Source organism: Pelophylax lessonae, assembly GCF_965119305.1.
Source record: "Pelophylax lessonae genome assembly, chromosome: 4".
NCBI lineage: Eukaryota > Metazoa > Chordata > Amphibia > Anura > Ranidae > Pelophylax > Pelophylax lessonae.
In genome coordinates this window covers 110,850,042-110,870,400 of record NC_138771.1, presented here as the reverse complement: position 1 = coordinate 110,870,400, position 20,359 = coordinate 110,850,042, and the positions used below count along the sequence as shown (strand labels likewise).

Below are 20,359 nucleotides of genomic sequence, written 5' to 3'. Positions count from 1 at the left end.
CATGGGGCTGAATAATGATCTTGCTGTGGGGTCCCTTTATAAACAAGCTACTGTCCTGGTTCAGATTACAAAAGCAGGATACAAAAAATAGAACTATATTTTTTTAATCCATGTGGTCATGATATGTCATAATCTTTTAGACTGTCATGGGTAGCAAATATCTAGGAAACATCTTGAATTTATTGATCTGTAAACTTAAAACAAATTTTCTGACATCCTGTCTTAGTAAACTGGAGGAGGGGAATTAAAATCTCCTCAATAACATAGGCAGAAATAAATACCTAATAGAGGCTTTAACCTTTTGCATGAGCAATACTTTAAAGTGGTTGTAAAGGCACAACATTTTTTTTTTACCTTCATTCTATGCATGAAGTTAAAAAACCCGTCTGTGTGCAGGAGCCCACCAGACCCCCCTATTACTTACCTGAGCCCTCTCTTGATTTAGCAATGTCAACTAGAGCCTTGCCTCTCCGGGGACTCGCACTCCTGATTGGCTTTTGGCAGCAGTGGGAGTCATTGGCTTCCGCTGCTGTCAATCACAGCCAGTGAGCCTATCAAGAGACAAGGGGGGGCTGGAGCCGAACAACAGCTCCGTGTGTAAATGGACACACAGAGCTGCAGGTCGGGAGCGCGCCTGCTTGGGTGCCCCCACAGCAAGCTGCTTTCTGTGGGTGCACCAGACAGGAGGGAGGAGCCAGGAGTGACAGCGTGGGACCCGAGAAGAGGAGGATCTAGGCTGCTCTGTGCAAAACCAACTGCACAGAGCAGGTAAGTATAACATGTTTGTTATTAAAAAACCAAAAACAATAAAAAAAATAAAAAAAAAACAAGGCTTTAGTACTACTTTAAAGACTTGGTCACCTAAATCTCTAGTTTGGCAGCCACATTTCCTGGGGTAGAGACAAAGTGGACAAAATGGTCAGATATTCCTGGTATCATTCTATACACCAAGGGACTTATTCCTGAACAAACTAAAAAACGTATGCGCAAATGTACAATGTGATTATTATCCGTTATATGCATTCAGATTGTTTTGTGAACACAAAAGCCCAAGCCCAGTAACTTCTGTTCCAATTTTCATTAACTGGTTCCAGTGATTACTATGAGGTACCCATTTTACATAATCCAACATTCATTTCTTTATCCTAAAAGGTCATATGCAATGCAGCCTGATGCCATGGTACCTGTATTGTGTGTCAGATGAACATGGCTGTAAAGCAAACATTACAAGCGGTTCAGTGGTTTGAAATGGTCCGATACACATTTCGCTCTATTTTATGTAGATAACTCACACATTAGGTAGGAACCCGTGCTGCGTGATTTTTTAAATAATTTTCTTATGATAGCCAAAGACTTCCGAATCAAACATTGGAAGAGGGATTTTTTGCAGGCAAAATATGTTAGTAGGGTAGAGTAGATTTCCAGAAGAAGACACATTTGGTACTGTTTTTTTTAAACCCTTATAGATTACTAGAGGTGGTAGAAAGAATTATCATACCTTCATGTGAACTGTCAGCCACATGGGGCACACTGGGGAAGATTTACTAAAACTGATGCACACAGATTTTGGTGCACCTGTGCATAGTAACCAATCAGTTTCTAGGTTTTCGCTTCCATTCACATCGGCGTGATTTGACATGTCAAATTACATGCCAAATTGCAGCCTATTGCCGGCAATGACACTGTCCCAATGAGTGCGACGTTGACTTTGCGGCCAATTTCTAAAAGTAGTTCTGGCACTACTTTTGGTGACTTCGGGGGCTATTTCAATAGACATCTGTGCATGAACCCGCACAGATGTCATTCAAATCTCCCCTAAATTTGCACTAAAATGTGGGTTTGAAATCGCACAATTTCAAACCCGCATTAAGTGCAAATGTACCCTTTTTGGCAAAGCTTAAAGAGGAAATAAAGCCTAAAGAATAATTTGTACCTATATGTAAGCCTATACTAAAGCTTACCTATAGGTACTGTGAATATATCTCCTAAACATGTACTGTTTAGGAGATATTTACATTGCATGCAGCCGATGACATAATCGGCGCATGCGCGCTGAAGGAATGGCCACCCATGGCATTCCTTCAGATGCCGTGAATGACGGCTCCCCCACGCATGCATGGGAGTGACGTCATCGCGGCTCCGGCCTGTCACACAGCCCGAGTCCGCGGACCCGGAAAGAAGACCAGGAGAAAATGGACGCTGCCTCCAGCGACTACATCACATCGCTGGAGGGCTTTGTTTTCAGGTAAGTTTCACATAATGTGCTAGTATGCGATGCATATTAGCACATTATGCCTTTACCTTGCAAAAAAAAAAAAGTAACCAGTGGTTTACAAGCGATTTAATTAAACAAGCTGAAGTTAGAAGCTAAATTTTTACTATGCACAGCTGCATCAGATTCTGTGAGCACCACTGGACTTTTCTTGTTTAAGTTTTCTTAGCTGAGTTCCACATGCATACCTTCTCTTGAGCTATATGGACTTACGCAGCATTTGTTTAAAAGATTTCTCTCTCTATTATACAAAAAAAAAAACAGACAGGGAGGCCAACTTCTAATGACCCTGCTTATTGCATTTTGCGGATGCAGCACTCTCCACCTATACTCATGTAACAGGCTAGGACTATTTCTGTTCAAGTTCCTAGCACCATTCACAAAAAATGACCCCAGGACCTGCTGTTGGGTTGGAGATTACTTGGTACCCAGGAATCACACTCACATATTTTGGTTGCACCCTAAACGTAGCCTATTGTGGAATACTGTAGGGGAGTGTATTCAAAGAATCACAGGGGTTAAATTAGGGACCAGCACTACATATTTGCTACACTTAACTTTTAGGCTTTTTTGCAGTAGTGTTTTTTGCTTTTTTCAGCTGTAGCATTTTTTAGCTTTTTTTTTTAGCAAAAATATACTCCCACAAAAGCTTTTGGCTTAACAACGTTGATAAATGCCAAATAGCTGCGTTCTTGGGCGTTTTTCAGCGTTTTTAAGCTTTTGTCAGAGTTAGAGTGTTTTTACAGCTGAAAAACACCTCTTAAAACCCACTAGTTCTGGGTTTTTTTCCAGCCAGGAAACACCCCTGCCAAAAACTGCTGATAACAGCTTATGTGTGCATGGACACATAGGATAACATGCTGGGGAGTTTACTGACTGCAGAAAAAAAACGTCTGATGCCAAAAACAGCAGCTGTAAAAATGTCCAGTGTACATGAGGCCTTAGAGTCAAGTGTATGATAAACCAATTATACCAAGCAGGTGTTAATGATCATCAATTGTTATATGTTATTAATATTATTATACAGGATTTATATAGCGCAAACAGCTTGCACAGCACTTTACAACATGAGGGAAGACAGTACAGTTACAATACAATTTAATACAGGAGGAATCAGAGGGCCCATGTTCCTTAGAGCTTACAATCTAAAAATGAGGGTCAAGTGATATAAAAGTAGTAACTGTGGGTGATGAGCTGATGGGAAAATTAAAAAAAAACAGTTGTTTGAATGGGGCAGGATAGGCTTCTATGAAAAGAAGGGGTTTCAGGGATGGTTTAAAAGTGGACAGATAGGAGATAGTCAGACACATTGGGGTAGGGAAACATCGTTTCAAACACAGTCACTAATTGAAACAGAAACAGCTGTGTAAGAGGTTTACAACTGCGTGAAGAACAGTCAAACTCTGATACTAAAGTGAGGTTTTTGGCAAGACAGAACACACAAGGTAGTTATACTGCATCAGCAAAGTCTCTCCCAGGCAAAGATTTCCAGGCAGACTGGGGTTTCAAGATGCTGTTCAAGCTCTTTTGAAGAAGCACAAAGAAATGGGCAACACTGAGGACTGTATATGCAGTGGGTAGCCAAGGAAACTTTATCCAGCAGCTGAAAGACACATCATGCTTACTGCCCTTCGACATTAGAAGAAGTCCAGCAGTGCCATCTGTACAGAACTAGCGGAAACCAATGGGAGCCATGTACACCCATCTACTGGTTAGATGATCTGGCCAGAAGTAGTTTTCATGGAAGAATTCTGCCCAAGAAGCCATACCTCCAACGTGGAAACAAGGCTAAGCAACTCAGCTGTGCACAAAAACCTAGCAACAGGTGTGCAGAAAAATTACAGCAGGTGTTCTGGAATGATGAGTCAAACTTTTAAATATTTGGCTGTAGCAGGTGGCAGTTTGTTCATGAAGGGCTGGAGAGCGGAAGAATAATGAGTGTCTGCAGGCAACAGTAAAGCATGGTGGAGATTCCTTGCAGGTTTGAGCTGCATTTCTGCAAATGTAGTTGGAGATTTGGTCAGGATCAATGCTGTCCTCAATACTAAGAAATACATGCAGATACTTATCCATCGTGGAGTTGTGTGATTGGCCCCAAATGTATTCTCCAGTTCTGGAAGTGATGGTTTGGCCCCTACAGAGCCCTGATCTCAATATCATTAATTCTGTCTGGAATTACATGAAGAGACAGAATGATTTGAGGCAGTCTACATCCACAAAGATCTGTGGTTAGTTCTGTAGGATGTTTGGAACAACCTATGTTGTGTGCAAGTGTACTTAAAACAATTGATACTGTTTTGAAGGCAAAGGGTGGTCACACCAAATATCGATTTAATTTGGAATTCTCCTCTGTTCATTTACTTTTATTTTTTTTTACTTGTTTTGTTATTTGACAAAAATAAACTATTAACACTTCAATTTCTGAAAGCATACACCATTTTTTATTTTATTTGTATTTCAATATATCTTTATTAAACTTGTAATACAAAACTACCGCAACTGCAGAGCAGATGAGCAAGAACAAGGGAAAAACAATTAGAGAGCCTCGCAGGGCAACATAGTGTCCATAGCATCCAGCGCACATAAATAAAACATTAATATAGGTGTCCAGAATATCATCAATACACATCAGGTTTTCACAGTAGTATGGTGTAGGGCAGTGATGGCAAACCTTGGCACCCCATGCACGCTGCAGAGTGCATGAGCATCATGGGAAATGTAGTTCCAAAACATCTGGGTTGCCAAGGTTCGCCATCACTGGTGTAGGGAATACCAGGATGACCAATCTTGCCAAGCTGCTACAAAAGACTTGACTTAGTCTGACCTACAGTATATCCCATGAGTTTCTCAAAAGAATATATTGAGTTGATGGTGGTTTTGACCTCTGAAAGATTGGTGCTTGGGCTCCCCTCCAGTGCCTGGTGATTGCTAGAGGAGCTGCCAGCAAAATACCAGTAGCCACTCTTCGATGCAGCATGCAGAAATCGCCTAGTATTGCCAATCAGGCAAAAGATCTGTTAAGATGCCCGTAACACTGAAGAGGAGGCGGCCCACAGCATTTTTCACACCTGCCTAAAACCTTTGCACAGTACTGTATGTAAATCCGTTCTGATCCATTAAGAAAAGAGAATAAAAAATTAAATTAACAAAGACAATTTCTTTTCAGGAGTTTGCTGATCGAATGTAGCTTAGCAGAAGATAAATGTTCTATTTAAAAAATTAGTGCATGACAAAACACTTGTGTGCCATTAGCCTAAAGCGCTTATATCACTTGCTTTTCTTTTAATGGGAATGGGAACAAATTGCATTTTAAATGAGTTACTCTACAAACAGATGATAAGCATAAGCACTTAGGTAATAAGCTATGAGGGTGTCATGGAGTACCACATATCCTTCCATATATCTTTCTAACAGATATTCCTATTACTTCAAACATAAGATTGTTAAAATAAGGAAAGCTTTAATAAACAAAGCGATACTGATTACAACCATAAACACATCGTACTATTTTAAGCCTTTGCTATATTGACCCTAAAGCGGAACTCCCCCATAACAGCTATATACACATTTAAAATACAGTACATGTATGTAAACACCTATTCAACCCCTAAATAACCATATTTACCTTTTTAGGCCTATTCAACCCCTAAATAACCATATTTACCTTTTTAGGCTTATTCAACCCCTAAATAACCATATTTACCTTTTTAGGCCTCCTAGTCCGAAAGCACTTATCATTAAATGGATATAAAGCCTGTAAAATCTGGCACTTTATTTTGCTAAACTATTACAAAAAAATACAAATTCAACAAAAGTAAAGAAACAAGGCTATACTGCCTTGGGATTAAAGTCTTTTGAATGGTCAAGGCCCATCAAGATTTAATTAACCAGTTCTGGACCAGAAGGTTTTACCCCCTTATTGACCAGGCCATTTTTTGCAATAAGGCACTGCGTTACTTTATCTGACAATTGCACGGTCATGCAACGCTGTACCCAAATAAAATTGATGTCCTTTTTTTCCCACAAATAGAGCTTTCTTTTGGTGGTATTTGATCAACTGTGTTATTTTTTGCGCTATTAACAAAAAAAAAAAAAAAAACTACAATTCTGAAAAAAACAACATTTTTTACTTTCTGCTATAAAACATTTCCAATAAAAAAATCTAATTTTTTCATCATTTTAGGCCAATAAGTATATAAGTGTATATTGGTTGGTTTACGCAAAAGTTATCGCTTCTACAAACTAGGGGAAAGATTTATGTTATTTTTATTTATTTATTTATTTTTTTACTAGTAATGGTGGCGATCAGCGATTTTTAGCGGGACTGCAACATTGCGGCAGACAGATCGGACACCTAACTGACATTTTTGACACTTTTGGGGGAACCAGTGACATTACTACAGTAATCAGTGCTAAAAATATGCACTGTTACTGTACTAATGACACTAGCAGGGAAGGGGTTAACACCAGGGACGATCAAAGGGTTAAATGTGTCCCTAGGGGGTGCTTTCTAACTGTGTGGGGGATGGACTTGCTGGATGAACACAGAGACCTGTGTTTCTAATAGGAGGAACACAGGATCCCTGTGTTCATCACTAACAGAACAGTGGCCTGCTGTGTTTACATTGACAGACCACCGTTCTGTTTCCACGGGGAGCGATCGTGGGTGTCCGGCAGACATCGCGTCCGCCGGACCGGCTGATTAGCTCCCCCTGTGGCCAATCAGCGTGCGCCCCCATTAGCTGTCCAGCGAAACGACATACAGGTACGTTGTTTAGCAGGACAGAGCCAACCTGCCGCAGTATAAATACAGTGGCAGGTCGGCACGCGGGGTAAGGCAACACTCCAGCCACACATAACAAGATAAAATAAATAGTCCTTTAAAGATAAAAGAGCAAAACCAGCTTGTGCTGCAATGTTTAAATTTAGTCCAGAGATTTCCTCGACAGTTTTTTTTTCAGCAGCTATATGTGCTAAATCTGTAAAAAATGTACCACTACCTGTCCTGGCACCTCCTGCCCCTAAACACTTTCCTGGCTACTCTCACCACATCAGTGCTGTCCTATAGCATAGGAGACAATGGCAGCAGTGGCAGCCATAGGCTGCTGCTGCTGTCAGTCAAACTCCTGTGAGGAGGGATCGAGGGTGTGGCCTACTGATGTTGTGTGTGTCTGGAAAAACACAGTCCTGCTCGGGAGTGCACCCACACGGGTGTCCTCTTAGCACCTGGCTTGCTGAGGGGGCACCCAGAGGAATGACAAACAGAGAGCGCCAATGGGGGATTACAGAATAGGATATAAGGAACCTCTCTGTGTTAGTAGGTAAAATATCTTTTTTATTATAACCATTTGCTATATATTTTATTTATTTTTATTCAAAAGAATGAGAATGAGTTGGAAACAATGGAATGCTTGGACAAGACATTCAGATAAAGGTTTGGGTCTCTGTAAGTGTAGATGGTCCTGTTTGCTTCTTATATAGGAGGACACAGATGTCAGAAGATACCCATAAGATGTGTATTGCCCAGTCCAGGCAATATGTTAGCACTGTGGACATCCACTGCCAACCACTGGTTTGGTGCCCAGCAATTGTCCATAAACCATTTTTATTGCCAGCTCATCCCCCTTATCTTCTCCACTGAGATAAACATACATTCTTGGTGTTCCAAACCTGCTTATAGCATGGTCTTTTAAAAAAATATATATATTTTCTGCCCAGAATCACCCTCCAAAGCCTTATACATCAGGCAGATAAAGGAGGTAGTGTGATGGTGCTCAATAGTTCCCATAGACGCCAATGTTAAAAACCTGGAGTAGTGCCATGCCAAGCTGACCAGGCTGTGTCCGTACCCGTGAGTGTACGTAAAGTGAGTGTATTTAAAATGGGGTATGCCTGTAATAAGTTTCACGCTTATGTTAACCAAAATTATTTATATATTTATTTTCCTTCAATTCACCTAAGGATACTATTGATTTCTTGGATGCTTCTCTTTCTGGCAATGCTGTCATTGTCAGTACTGTTGCAATAACCTGCTGAGGGATAATAACTGCCATTTCAATCATATCAAGGAGGCTATTCCAGTTGGAGAATTAACTTGTCTTAACCGCAGTTGCCCTGGCACAGAAATTTACAATAGAATGAAAATCGATTTGTTCGCGAGTTTGAGGTCTTGTGGCTTACAGAAACTTACAATAGAAAAAAATCGATTTGTCCACTAGTTTAAGGGTCTATTGGATGCTTACTTTGGCTGAAAAGTACCTTCCCCTGAAGAACTAATATAACTCCGAAACATGTTGGGATGCTACAAAGAAACTCATGTGGACTGACCACAGTATATCTCTTACAGTACCTGGGGTGCAATTTGATTTCAATTGGGTATTGGTTCTATAATGGTTTCGAATATATGTACATACGCAAATACTGTCAAAAATTGTTACATGTGCCTTTTAGATATTAGGGACTATATGACCTATTTTCTATCTCTCATATCTGTATTAATAAAGTGGTGTTGATGTATTTTAAAGAAATCTATTCTTCATACAATTTTTCTGCCTTTAAAGTTCATGGGGGGGGGGGGGGGTTGATCTATATGCACCTTTGTGCGTTTTGCATACACTTTTAGAGATTCTGATTATCGTCTCTCTTCTCTTGCCCCCATGCATGTCAGTATGAGAAAAGGAGTGCTGATAATTGGCTTCTATTTACATCCATGATCAGCTGTGATTAGACACAGTTGATCACGTCGTAATGCAGGGGTGTCAAACTCAATTTCATTGCAGGCCACGTCACTATTATGGTTGCCCTCAGAGGGCCAGATCTATCTGTAGCCCACCACTATCAGAAGTCAGAGCCCCCACCCTCCCTTACATCACAGTGCATCCCCTTTACCATGTGCTGCTGCTGGGTAGAAGCTGGAGGCAGAGCTGGGAAGCAGCAGGGTATGGAGTAAGGCTGGAGTCAGCTGCCGGAGTCTGCTGAATGCTGAGACCAGTGGAGGCGGAAAGGAGGTGGTGCTGCAGCAGAGGATCTGTAGGAGGAGTTGTGACTGCCAACTGCTGGGTTGGGGGGGGGGGGTCCTATCTGCAGCTGCAGGGGGAAGCACAGGATCTGGCAGAGGAGTTCTGTCCTCTCTGCTGTCGTCTACTGAGACTAGGTGGGGGCAGAGATGAGGGAGATGCAGCAGCTGCAGGAGAGGTGCAAGGGCCACATGAAATGGCCTGGAGGGCCGCATTCGGCCGGCGGGCCTTGTGTTTGACACCTGCGTTGTAAAGAAATGCTGCTTGGCTCTTTACTCTGATTTATGATCAGCAGTGTCCTCCGGACACTGATCCTCCGGACACTGATCACAGAGTGATCTGCCTACGCCCAGCAGCAGGCGCCATCACGGAAGGCCGTCAAATGACGGCCTCCCAGAACAAGCTGTTCACACTGTAGCCGTCATTCGGCTATAGTGCGAATGGCAAGTGCTTAATATAGTGTATATTTTTTTCCCCTTTTCTATCTTTGAAATGATTTCTTTTTCAATCCTGTATTAAGATAACACGTGTTTTATTTCATTTTCTCCTCATGTGTTGTCACATGCGCATTTGTAGCAATTTTAAAGAGGTAATTAAGTAATAGATTGGCTCCTCTCCCCCGTCCTTCCTGGCCATCTGTTTGAACAGTAGCTATTATGTGTAGGTATGTTAAATTGGTTATTTCAAATGGCGGAATGGGGCACCATAAAGGTGATGTGTGAGGTAATGAGACCTTTAGCTTATTTACAATGAATTTGACCTGAATGGGTAAAATGCGTCATCCTGAGGAGTGTGTTTTTTCTACCTGCCTAGCATTTTTTTTTTTTTTTAAAGGATTATGATAAAGGATTTTGTTTTATATTCCGACTCTGCTGATCAGCTTGTGATTTCATTCTGCGTGACCTTGGCAATTGAACTGAATGCCAAAAACATACTCACAAACATGAAGAGTAAAATCACAGAAAACAAATCCACCTCATATGGAAAGGACATGTCCCTTTGTTAGGACTGCCGATGTGTTTGGGGAGGCTTGCTTCCTTCCTCAGAGCCCTTAGAAAGTGTCCAAGGGTAATGCACTTGGTGCTTGCGTATCCTTTCTTTTGTGTTTTCAGACCTCACCACCAGTAAGAAGGGGTCAGCAGTGCTTTTGCAGTAGTATAGTGGCACTGCTTCCACTGGCTAGATATTCATAGTCCACAGCTCTCAATGAGATGTCAACCATATAAAACATAAGAGGAAAGACCCATAGCTTGGGTCGCTCATATAATCATTTATTCCAAAGTAAATTACACAAAACAGATAATATCTGTAATTTATACTGTCAATAAAATGTTGCACATATTGTCACTGTTGATGCTAAATTTGTGCTATTTGTTTTAAAAGTAGTTGCAGCCTTCTTTTGGATGACTGTTTACTGTTTGCAATAAAATAATTGGTCTTCATGGGGTGCATGTACCTACATGCATTGTGACCTAAAGTTGTTCTAAAGGCTCAAGGTTTTTTTTTCCTTCATACATTCTATGCATTAGGGTAAAAGACCTTCTGTGTGCAGCAGTCCCCCCCAGCCCCCCTAATACTCACCTGAGCCCCATCTTGATCCAGCAATGTGCACAAGAGCCTCGGCTCTCCGGGGACTCTCCCTCCTCATTGGCTGAGACAGCAGCGGGAGCCATCGCAGCCAATGAGGAGAGAGAAGGGGCGGGCCAAGCCGTGTCTCTGTGTGTGAATAGGCACACAGAGCTGTGACTCAGGAACTAGCCTTCTTGGGTGCCCCCATTGCATACTGCTTGCTCTGGGGGCACTCAGCAGGTGGGAGGGGGCAAGAGCAAGGGACCTGAGAAGAGGAGGATCGGGGCTCCTCTGTGCAAAACCAACTGTACAGAGCAGAAAAGTATAAAATGTTAGTTTTTTTTAGTTTTTTTAAAAAGCCTTCATTATAACTTTAAATCACACGTTCTCCTTAGTGCCGGTTCACACTAATACGACTTGTCAGGCGACTTGATCAGCCTGGCAAGTTGCACACCGCCGCGGTCCATTGAGTAGTACAGGACCGGTTCTAATAGAAGTGACACAAGTCGTTCCAACTTAGAAAAAGGGTCCTGTACTACTTCGGGGCGACCTCGGAGCGACTTGCATAGACATTCATTTTATGAAGTCCGTGCAAGTCGTGCCGAAGTCGCGGTGCACGCGACTTCACAGGTCGCCCCCTAAGTCGGATCGCCGTAGTGTGAACCGTGCTTTAGTGTTTTGTACATGTACCTGGAAAACATATATTTTTCCTTAGGTATTGTTGGAAAGCATTACAGAGACCATGAAAAAAAGAAGTGGTATTTCTGTGGGTTCATCAGATTCTTGCTTTAGGTGCTTCAGGTGGTAAAACATTGACATCTTGGAAACTTACCACAAGTGAACATCACTCAGAATTTACAGGGAGAATGTAAACATAGAGATATGGGAGCTGCCATTGCTGACTTTTTTCTGAAGGTGCAAGTTCCAGGGCTGTCATACTTTTTTTTTTGTGCTTCATGACCTAATGAATCTCTAACCTGAAATCAGCATATATGAAGTCACATTTCAGGACATTTGATATGAACCTAAATATGTCAGGTAAATGACTCGTCAAATATCGAAGCAAGGATAAGAATGACAGGTTTTGTACCTCCAAAAAACAAGCAGAGATAGATCCCATTTTTACAGCCCCACTGGTTCTTTTTAAGAAAAACATTTGGTTATAGTATGACAAGTCAGTGATAAATACTGATAAATTCACATTTATTGCTTTCTAAGCCCCATGGTAGAACAGATGGCATTAAAATAACTACACTGCAAAACTTGATGATGAAGGTATTGAAAATAGAAATGTATTTTCCATGTCTGATTTCTAAAGCAAGTTAGACACCAGCAGCATGAGTCATCAGTAAGCAAAGAAGCTGTTCTTGTATGCATAATTATATTGATATTAAGGAAATGTTGGCAATCTGCAATATATGCTACAGCTGTCTTGTGCAGTATGAAGAATCATATACTAGCATTAGTTTTTTGAGCAGTTAGAATATCATTTTGGCAATGCTCGCTTTATTTACATTATTAGTATGCATTACACACATACCATGGGATTGTTTTACTAAAATTGGAGAGTGCAAAATCTGGAGCAGCTCTGCATAGAAACCAATCAGCTTCCAGGTTTTTTTTTTTTTTTATTGACTACCAAACAGTACAAAAACCATAATCAACAAGTACACATCCAACAATGATAAAGTGCAATGCACAGGCATGAAACATACCGTGATAGCAGGTTGGATAAACAGTAGGTACATGTAATGCAAACATGAAAGTGAGATGCAATAAAAAAGAGCATTGGCCGAACATAGATGGGCGCACTCGGGCATGCACGGTGAGCGAGTCTGGTACCATGAAGAATGAAGGTTGTGAGCCCGAGCGTGCCCGGTTCTGCGTCCCAAAGAGACGCAGTCTGACATAACATAGGGAAATGACAGAGGAAACAGTGGGCGGAGGGAAAAATACTCTCCCAAGAGGAAAGTGAGGCAGAATTAGACAACATTAATACGGAAGTGAGGCAGGGCAGAGCAGGGGAGAGGGGGGAGGGGAGGGTGCGGAGGAAAGGGGAGGTAGGGAGGCAAGTGGATGGAGGAAAGGGTGCAGAGGGGGGGGGGAGTGGAAGGGGGGGCCAGGGTGAGGCAGCCACGGCAGAACCCCTGAAAATTGCAGAGAGGCACTGTATGATCAATCAGGTTCCTGCAGGTAGGCATCCATTCCAGTAAAATATACCCATGGTCTCCATAGGTCCCAGGTGAGTTCTTCAGTGTTTTTAATGGTGGCCGTCATTTCCTCCATACGATGGTACTCGTTGATTTTAGCTTCCAGGTTTATTGTCAAAGCTAATTGAACAAGCTGAAGATAGAAGCTGATTGTCTACTTAACCTTCCGGAGCTGAAGTGGTTAAGCTGCTTTGGCTTCCCATGGACTTATTTGGAAAGAAAAGCAGTTCCGAAGTGAACAAAATGCCATGTGCCTTTAGGAAGAGTTACCGTATTTTTCCGGCATATAAGACGACTGGGCGTATAAGACGACCCCCAACTTTTCCAGTTAAAATATAGAGTTTGAGATATACTCGCTGTATAAGACTACAATCCGAGCCCCGAGCCGATACAGCTCACCTTCCTTTCCTCTCTGCCCTGCTGTAGCCATGAAGCTGTGTATCCCCATGAAATCTGAAAGCTGCTATCCCTGCATGCTGATCCAGTGTCCATCTCCCCGTACTCCACACCGCTCACCTTCCTCTCCTCTCCGCCCGCTGTAGCCATCCATCCATGCAGCTCCGTCATCTAAGGGTTAATATGCGGCTGTATCGGCTCGGCGCTCGGCTTGTTCTGCCGAAATCCGGCGCATGCACATTTGCGGCAGGGATGCCAACTCTCACAGGGAGACCTAGCAGGCATCAGGAGCGAGTCGCAGGGACGCAGAGAAGAAGGTAGAGTAATAGGATACAAGGGCGGGCTGGTCAGACGGGTGAAAGAGGCATGTTTTCCCGACACATCTGGTCACATCGCCACTCTCTCTCTCTCTTTTTTTCATACCCCAGGCATACCGCAGATGGTTTTGATCCCCCCCCCCTCCACCGTATATTCTCCAGTTTCGGCCTATAAGACGATACCCGGCGTATAAGACGACCCCCAACTTTTGAGAAGATTTCCAGGGGTTAAAAAATCGTCTTATACGCCGGAAAATACGGCACATTTTAGTGAGTTTGACTAAGCATTGCCTTTGACAGTAATTCACCGTATGAAATCTAAAGGGACATTTTCCAGTGAAAACCATAAGGCTATAGAGGTATTGGCGTCCACACAAAGGTAGTAGTTTTCAATGTAAATAAGAGGGCTTCTGTTATTTAACTCATTTAGTAACAGTTCTACTGTTTTTCTGATATTAAACCTAATATACAGGCGGAAGGATAATACGAGACTGGAGCCATTAGAACCAATAAGATGAAAGTCATCACTTCCCTACAGTAGGATTCCATTCTAGAACAGGTAGCAGAAGTCAGCTTCAAACATACCACATTTATTGCAAGGATTAACCAATTGTTAGCTGCAGTGAAACTGACATTGTGGTTTCCATAAATATTTCCAGTCCTCTCTCTCCAAATGGGTAATGGTAGATTACTTTTTATAAAAACAGGAGACAAAGTAGTATTTAACACATGAGAACTGAAATTAGAACTACTAGAATACAACAAATCTATAGTGGGATAAAAAAGCACCTAGTAGAAATACTGCAAAACTGAGAGGGTTGATTTACTAAAACTGGATAGTGCAAAATCTGGTGCAGCAGTTCATTGAAGCCAATCAGCTTCCAGTTTTTTTTTTTTTTTTTTCAAAGCTTAATTGAGCAAGCTGAAGTCAGAAGCTGATTGGTTACTATGCAGAACTGCAACAGCTTTACACACTCTCCAGTTTTAGTAAATCAGTCTCGCAGTGTTGCAATTATAGGCATGATAAAAACATGGTATGTGCAAGGGCTAATTAGTTTAAAAGATGTTGAAATAATATTATTTTGTTGTCATTTGTTTTTTTTGACCGATCTGATTAATGCCAACAAAACCAGACCAAAACAGCACATAAGTGCAAAATTAAGGGAACAAAGTTGTTTCACTGCACTGTGTTCTTTAATTGCAAAGATGATTTTATGGTGCTTTCCCAGTATTTTATTCAGACAGTCATGGCTGTTTCATAGATATACAAAAAATATATTAAAAATTGTGACGTTTTCAAATGAGGATTTAGGTATCTACAGAAACTTTGTAACCAGTAGATTATGATATATATATATATATATATATATATATATATATATATATATATATATATATATATATATATATCATTTTTTATACACAGCTGGGGCTTTATTCAGAGCTTGGGGTATTTTTGTTTGGTGTATCCCCTATTGAGGGGGTATGCCTTACTTCCTGTCAGAACAGGAAGTGCCTGAAAAATCTCTTAAATGGGGAAACAGACAAAAACACATTTTTGTTGAGAAAGGATTAGTACTTCTGGCTTTTGTTTTTATTGATGTCTGTGCCCTCTTGACTCAATACTTTGTCTGTAACTTTTCAAACTCTGACTTTTCTGATTGGCATAAATGATCTAGGTTATTGGCTTAAAACAGTTATAAAATACTTTTTTTTTAACCACTTAACCCCCTGGGCACTCATATCCCCTTCCCAACCATACCAATTTTCAGCATTCAGTGCTCTCACAGTTTGAATAACAATTACTAAGTCATGCAACACTGTACCCATAAATGTTTTTCCTTTTTTTCACACGAATAGAGCTTTCTTTTGGTGGTATTTAATCACCACTGTGTTTTTTTTATTTTTTGCGCTTTAAGTTAAAAAAAATGAATTTTTTTTCTTCGTTTTGGTTAGAAAATTTAGCAAATTTAGTAATTTTTCTTTATAAATTGTGGCCAAAAGTTATACTGCTACATATCTTTGTTAAAAATAACCCAAATAAGTGTATATTATTTGGTCTTTGTGAAGGTTATAGAGTCTTCTAGCTATGGTGCCAATCATTGAAAATTTATCATACCTGATGTGCTGCTGGCCTATCTCATTTCTTGAGACACTAACAAGCCAGGACAGTACAAATACCCCCCAAATTACCCCCTTTTGGAAGTAGACATTCCAGGGTATTTAGTAAGAGGCATGGTGAGTTTTTTGAAGTTGTAATTTTTTCCCACAATTCTTTGTAAAATGAAGATTTTTTTTTTACAAAATTGTCATATTACCAAGTCATTTCTCACACACTGTATAGGCATACTTGCAACTACACAAGAACGTTGACTATTTATAAGATATTTCTAACACATAGCATGTAAATAGCAAAAATGACACCCCAAAATACATTCTGTTACTCCTCCTGAGTATGGTGATTCCACATGTGTGAGACTTTTACACAGCTGAGCCACATACAGAGGCCCGACAATTTAGGGACATAAAATAACAAATCAAATTTCCTGACTACCCATTACACTTTTTGTGAGGCACTGTAGGGCACTAATAAGCACTGTAGTGGCCCTGATGAAGCATGGGTGAGCACAGCGGTGGCACAGATGAGCACTGATGTGGCATGGATGAGGCACGGGTGAGCACTGATGTGGCACAGATGATCACTGATGTGGCATGGATGTGGCACAGATGAGCACTGATGTGGCACGGGTGAGCACTGATGTGGCATGGATGAGCACTGGTGTGGCATGGACGTGGCACAGATGAGCACTGATATATCATGGGTGTGGCACAGAGGAGCACTGATGAGGCATGGATGAGCACTGATTTGGCATGGGTGAGCACTGATGTGGCATGGATCAGCACGGATGAGGCATGGATAAGCACTGATGTGGCACAGATGAGCACTGATGTGGAATGGATGTGGCACAGATGAGCACCAATGTGGCACGGATGAGCACTGACATGGCATGGATGTGACAAAGATGAGCACTGATGTGGCATGGATGTGGCATGGATGTGCCATGGATGAGTACTTATGTGGGACGGAGGAGCACTGATATGACACCAAAGAGCACTGATGTGGCATGGATGAGGCACAGATGAGCACTGAAGTGGTGTGGGTGAGCACAGGTGAGGCATGGGTGGGCACAGATGAGGCATGGGTGAGGCACAGGTGGGCATGACTGAGGCACGAATGGGCATGATTGAGGCACGGGTGGGCATGGCTGGGGCACGGATGAGTATGATTGAGGCAAGGGTGAGGCAGCTGATTGCCTCGCCATTGGACAGAGTGATCAAGTGGTAAATGACCGCTGTCATTGGCCCTTTACCACGATCTGTTATGCGCTGGGGCCGGTAAACCCGGCGAGCATGAACACTTTTGTGTACGTGCCCCAGGGGGCATGCAGGAAGCACAGTTCTGGAAGGACATCATTGTATGTCAAGTGGTAAAATAACAAGCATGTTATACTTACCTGATCTGTGCAATGGCATTGCACAGATTTGCCACAAACCTCTTCTTATGGAGTTATCCGCTGCCACTCTCAGCTCCTCCTCTTCTATGTCTACCACCATAGCAAGCTGCTTGCTATGGAGGCAGATAGGTGAGCTTGCTCCCAAGCTGGGCTGTGTGCATCCATAGGCACACACAAAGTGGCTTGGCCCCACTCCATGCTGCCTGCTCACAGGATTTAGTTGACAGCAGGTCCTGCTGCTGCCTGTGTTTTGTGAATGCAAGAGAGAGGAATAAGCTGCTACAGACAGACATAGTGCTGAATTGAGTGACAGGCAATACTGCTTCTGGGACATTTTAGCTCAATGCAGGGAATGCATTAAGGTAAAAAAATGTCTTGGCTTTAAAATCACTTTAAGGTACTGAAGCCAGGGAAGCATAATAGCCAGACAACTTTTTTTAAGGAAGACAGCAATGGCAAACTCCATCTCCAAGGTCCACCAACCATTTAGGTTGAGAATATAATATCAAGATGCCTTTATTTCATATTTAGAATATTGTGTACTGTTTGACAGTAATGAATGTAGCTTCTTCTTTAAAGTGACATTAAACATACTGTCAATCTGAAGGCACTTTGTTGTGCCTTTTTGTACATTTGTTAATTTTTAATTCCTGACTGTCCACTTTAAACTCATCAATAATCAACCATCACAAAATGCTAATCATAATAATGGTTATGAATCATAATATTCATTTTTTTTTCTGTCTTCTACAGACAAATTCTTGAAATGATGATTGTCTAGGTTAGAAAATATGGCAAACAGGAAACGTCAAAGCACCGCAGCCAGCATGCTGGACCAAAGACCAAGATCCTGCCCTTCTTCTCCTCATATTGGCAATCGTGATAACCAGGACTCTGTATATGAGGAGCCTGTGGTGCATGAGTACACCAATACACCGATACCCAGCATGCACACTACAACCAACCAGGAGGAACAAGACTGTAATGACAACAGTGGTGATGGGGATTCAAGTTCTGACTATGTAAATAACACTTCAGATGAGGAGTATGATGAAGGGCTTCCTGATGAAGAGGAAGGAATCACATATTATATACGATATTGTCCTGAAGATGATAGTTACCTAGAAGGTATGGACTGCAATGGGGAGGAGTATATTCACAATGAGGAGCACCATATAGACACAGATGAATGCGTTGAAGCAGTGGAGGATGAATGGACAAACTCCAAGATACAGCAGCAAGAATGTACAGAAGAAGAAATAGGGCATGAAAGTCAGATTCAAATGTTGGAGGAGGATAATTCATCTTCATTAGAAGTTCAAGACCAAGAGGAAACAGCTCAATACAGTGAAAATGAAGAAGCATATCAAGACTACTATCCAACAGAAACAAATGGAAATTCACTTCCACAATCCCCATTCCATGCAAGGAAAACCGAGGGAGAGGCAGAAGATCAAGAGGAGGACATTGATCAGATTGTTGCTGAGATCAAAATGAGTATGAGTATGAGCAGCATAAATAGTCCTACCGACATGAGCCCTGAGCACACTGGACCAGAAACTGTGCTAACAGACCATAAGGAGTCATGCCAGAATACAGACACTCCCCAAACTGCCAGCAGACATGAAGGTCGGCCAAAATCTTTAAATATTCCCTCAGCTTCAAAGCATGTTGGTGATATCCAAAGAAACTACAAAGGAAAGGTTCGAACTCCAGAAGAAAGGCAGAAATGGTCTCAAGAACAGGTTGGTGATCCTTTTTTTAAAAAATGAGTTTTTTCATACAATCTTTACATGTATTATCTCATCTGTTGTACAAAACAGTAATTTATAAGTTAAATATTTTTATTTTTAGAATAGACTCGAACAGATATATTGGTATAAAGCTTTGCTATCAATTTTCCTGGGATGGACTCAATTATAAGTGAGAGTATGGCTGAAATAATTGTGTTGATCCAGGTATAATCAAAAGTCTAGAAATTTGGTCGTGAAATGTCTACTAAAGGGTTCCAATCAGCATTCTCCCTTTCAAGAAAAGAACATGTTACCAAAGTAGGGCAGGATTTTCCTCAGGAAAGGTAATGAGGGTTTTTAGCTGTTGATGTAATTTTTTTTTTTTTTTTTATACTTGTGAGACTCTTAGCATACTTTGTAATTCACATTTGATTTGTTCTGCTTTAAATAAGTGAAACACCCTATGGAAAAACTTTCAATAGAGAGATAAATAGTCAGCAGAATGTATGTAAAAGTCAAACTTTTTCATGTCCTTTTAGCCCTGCTGGTGGTTCTTTAAAGTAGAACTATAGGCAAAATGTTTGTTTTCATTTTAGATACAGCAAGGGAGGGTAACCCCTGACAGATATTTTTTTTTCCTTTTTTTGCCATCTGTATCCCATTTACTTCCTATCCCATAGCCAAACAGGAAGTGAGAAGAAATCCCTACAAATTAACCACTTGCCGACCGCCCGCCACAGTTTTACTGCGGCAGGCTGCTCGGCTGCGTGAATCGATGTAGAGGTACGTCGGTCGGGGGAGTGGTGCTAAGAGGCGGCACGCTCTTGCCCCCACTAGGCAGCGGGGATGCCGATCCATGAGACTGGTGGCTGCTGAGAGAGAACGACGGTCAGCTGTTGTAAACACATTTGATCGTTCTCTCTGAAATGATCACAGAGCGCCTGTGATCCTCCTATATAGGATCACAGGTCTCTATGATCATTTCACATAGGCGTGCACAGAAGGTGTCAGATGTGCCTGGGCACACCCTAATTACCCTGTGCAATGCAGACTCCCCCTGCTGATATTGTACCAAAAACCTCCAATGGGGTCCTAAAAAAAATTGTAAAAAATAATAAAAAAATTAAATTGTAAAACATATAAAAATTAAATAATAATAAAAAAAAACAACTGACACCATCCACTGCCCTACTACATTTTAACCACTCGCCGCCTGCCCACTGTCAAATGACGGTGGAGCGGTATGGCTCTCGTTCTGGGAAGACGTCATATGACAGCGCCCAAGAACGGCCGCTGCCGCGCGCCTGCGGGGGCGCATAGCACGGCGACCG

General features: G+C 41.7%; 1 protein-coding gene across 2 annotated transcripts in view; it reads left to right on the top strand.

The window, feature by feature from the left end:
* Positions 1-20,359, top strand: part of APBA2 (amyloid beta precursor protein binding family A member 2) — a 523,475-nt gene that overhangs the window by 173,740 nt on the left and 329,376 nt on the right. For both annotated transcript variants that reach the window (XM_082254058.1, XM_082254057.1), the window contains exon 2: positions 18,049-19,040. In XM_082254058.1, coding sequence (XP_082110184.1) covers positions 18,087-19,040 — 954 coding nt within the window. In that variant the 5' untranslated portion in view covers positions 18,049-18,086. The remainder of the gene's footprint in view (positions 1-18,048; positions 19,041-20,359) is intronic.